At 50.8% G+C, this 3,108-nt stretch overlaps 1 protein-coding gene across 1 annotated transcript; it reads left to right on the top strand.

The window, feature by feature from the left end:
- Nucleotides 1-673: 673 nt before the first annotated feature.
- GPR148 (G protein-coupled receptor 148) lies at nt 674-2,078 on the top strand. The gene has a single exon (XM_002812354.4). The coding sequence runs from the start codon at nt 756-758 to the stop codon at nt 1,797-1,799; it is 1,044 nt and encodes a 347-aa protein (XP_002812400.2). The 5' UTR covers nt 674-755; the 3' UTR covers nt 1,800-2,078.
- The last annotated feature ends 1,030 nt before the right edge of the window (nt 2,079-3,108 follow it).

The following is a 3,108-nucleotide window of genomic DNA, read 5'->3' as shown; positions in this document are numbered from 1 at the left end:
CAGGTGCCTGGGGAACCTGCCTTCCACTCCTCCCCACTAGCTCCTATGAGGTCTCTGCCTGCCAGGCCTCCTCCTCCCCAAAGGAAGGGACGTTTCTACTACACAGCGACCCCACAAGTCAGCTGAGGTTTTGGGGGCACCGAACACTCACATGGAGCCCTGAGTGGAAGGGTGTAGGAGTCACACTCACACGCATGCACAGGGTCACCCTGAGCTGCAGACCATACTCAAGGCTCTGTGAGGAAATGTGAGTGCACCCAGGCCCCTCCAGCCTGGTCCAATTTGCTGAGCCTCTAGCTCGACAGAGGTCAAACCAGGTCTACAGCCCAGCGATCCTAGTTCCAGACAGCTGCTCCTTCGTTTCTAGGAGGGCAGCCCTGAATATAATCCAGTGTGGGGAGAATCCATTGCACACTCCCTGTGAGCCAAGCAGACAGGTTTGGGGGCCACTGAGATAGGGGACACTTCTGGAGGGGTCAGTGACTGCAAAATGGTGGCAGTGGGATGATCTGTTATGTCTACCCACACACATGCAGCTGCACAGTTGCAGAGATGTGAATGCAGGAAGCCAGGTGTGAGTCTGAATTCACATTGGTTTTTTTTATCTTCATTAAGCAGTCATTCCTAAGGCCTGCCCGAGCCTGGCATCTCTACAGAGGAGTGGTGCCATCAGGACCCCTGTGGGGCAGATCAACACTCAAGGCAGGTGCAGAATCAACAACCTGTGACAAAGCCAGCCATTCCTGCCAGGAAGCATGGGGGATGAGCTGGCACCTTGCCCTGTGGGCACTACAGCTTGGCCGGCCCTGATCCAGCTCATCAGCAAGACACCCTGCATGCCCCAAGCAGCCAGCAACACTTCCTTGGGCCTGGGGGACCTCAGGGTGCCCAGCTCCATGCTGTACTGGCTTTTCCTTCCCTCGAGCCTGCTGGCTGCAGCCACACTGGCTGTCAGCCCCCTGTTGCTAGTGACCATCCTGCGGAACCAACAGCTGCGACAGGAGCCCCACTACCTGCTCCTGGCTAACATCCTGCTCTCAGACCTGGCCTACATTCTCCTCCACATGCTCATCTCCTCCAGCAGTCTGGGTGGCTGGGAGCTGGGCCGCATGGCCTGTGGCATTCTCACTGATGCTGTCTTCGCCGCCTGCACCAGCACCATCCTGTCCTTCACGGCCATTGTGCTGCACACCTACCTGGCAGTCATCCATCCTCTGCGCTACCTCTCCTTCATGTCCCATGGGGCTGCCTGGAAGGCAGTGGCCCTCATCTGGCTGGTGGCCTGCTGCTTCCCCACATTCCTTATTTGGCTCAGCAAGTGGCAGGATGCCCAGCTGGAGGAGCAAGGAGCTTCATGCATCCTACCACCGAGCATGGGCACCCAGCCGGGATGTGGCCTCCTGGTCATTGTTACCTACACCTCCATTCTGTGCGTTCTGTTCCTCTGCACAGCTCTCATTGCCTACTGTTTCTGGAGGATCTATGCAGAGGCCAAGACTTCAGGCGTCTGGGGGCAGGGCTATTCCCGGGCCAGGGGCACCCTGCTGATCCACTCAGTGCTGATCACATTGTACGTGAGCACAGGGGTGGTGTTCTCCCTGGACATGGTGCTGACCAGGTACCACCACATTGACTCTGGGACTCACACATGGCTCCTGGCAGCTAACAGTGAGGTACTCATGATGCTTCCCCGTGCCATGCTCCCATATCTGTACCTGCTCCGCTACCGGCAGCTGTTGGGCATGGTCCGGGGCCACCTCCCATCCAGGAGGCACCAGGCCATCTTTACCATTTCCTAGAGTTCTTGAGTCCACAGACTGGCAAACTGAGGTTAAAAATCTATGTTGAATGCAGCAGTGTCCAATTATGACTAACTTCTTAGAACAGCACAATATAATAGTGGAATTGGGCCTTTCAGAGGATCTCAACTGATGATTTTCACCATTTTGACAGTTTTTAAGTAGAGAAAGCTCTCTTATGACACTGAAATCCTACTTGGAAATGGAAGCAAGTAAAGGCAATCAAGCAGGGCTCTGGTCTAAGTCAAGCCTTGATCTGCGTCCCTCCAATGGCTTGCTGCACACCCTCCCTGGCCACTGTGGATGCATCCTTGCTGACCAACACACAGAAGCCAAAATGTTGCTGACAGTGAGAACCACGGAGGTAGGCAAGCAGAGCTGCTGAGTCCTGGGACCATGAGCTCTATCTGAGCAGCCGCTCAGGATGCGGGAGGGAGGAGAGGAAGCCAACGATCCACAACAGTGAAGAGTGTCGTGGAGATACCACTATAAAGCTGGAGTGTGCAAGGTTTACACTCTCACAATAAAGGTAAATGATAAGCTAACCTTACAGAAGGGGTCAGCAAGGGAGTTTGCCTGCCTTGACATTCGTGCTGTGTAGAAGAAGAAGAAAATTCCTCGAGAATTCTTAAGTAGAAGCCACTCTTCAGACAGTTTTAGAGCCAGGCTTCAAATTATGTTAGTGGTCAAAAGACCTCAGTCTGTGGTTGCTGTGGTTCTCCTGGACGATCTGAGCTTCAACTTAGGCTGCAGAGAATTTCCAGAGTCAAAGAACCTCAAATAATGGAGCTGCACATGGTCAAATCTCACAAAACCACACAGGGAGATAAGGCACCATGAATGAGAGCAAGAAGAAACAAGAAGACAGCAGCGTCATACCACAGCTCCTTGAATTACCAACATTGGGTTGATATAAAAATGTTCAAGATGTTTTAAGACATTAATTAATGACATGAAAATATGAGCAGGGATAATACTTTTTTTTAAATAACCAAGACAATTTGGAAAAGATTTAAATAGAACTTCTTGAAACAAAAATATTAGAATTATGAGTTGAATTTAATATGGATTAAAGAGCATGTTAGACACAACTGGAAACAGACTCTGCAAATTGTGAGAGAGGTCCAGATAAATTACCTAAAATGCAGCCCAGAGGGACAAAGAGACAATCATATAAAAGAGAGATTAAGAGACATTGAGGTTGGGATGGAAAAGACTAACACACATTTAATTTGGGAATACGATACAGAAAACGTAGGAGAGGAAATATTTGAAGAGATAACAGCTGAGGATTTTTTCAGATTTGTTT

This window comes from Pongo abelii, chromosome 11, assembly GCF_028885655.2.
Source record: "Pongo abelii isolate AG06213 chromosome 11, NHGRI_mPonAbe1-v2.0_pri, whole genome shotgun sequence".
NCBI classification, from domain to species: domain Eukaryota; kingdom Metazoa; phylum Chordata; class Mammalia; order Primates; family Hominidae; genus Pongo; species Pongo abelii.
Note: the sequence above shows the minus strand (reverse complement) of the source record. Positions and strands in the feature narration are given on the sequence as shown.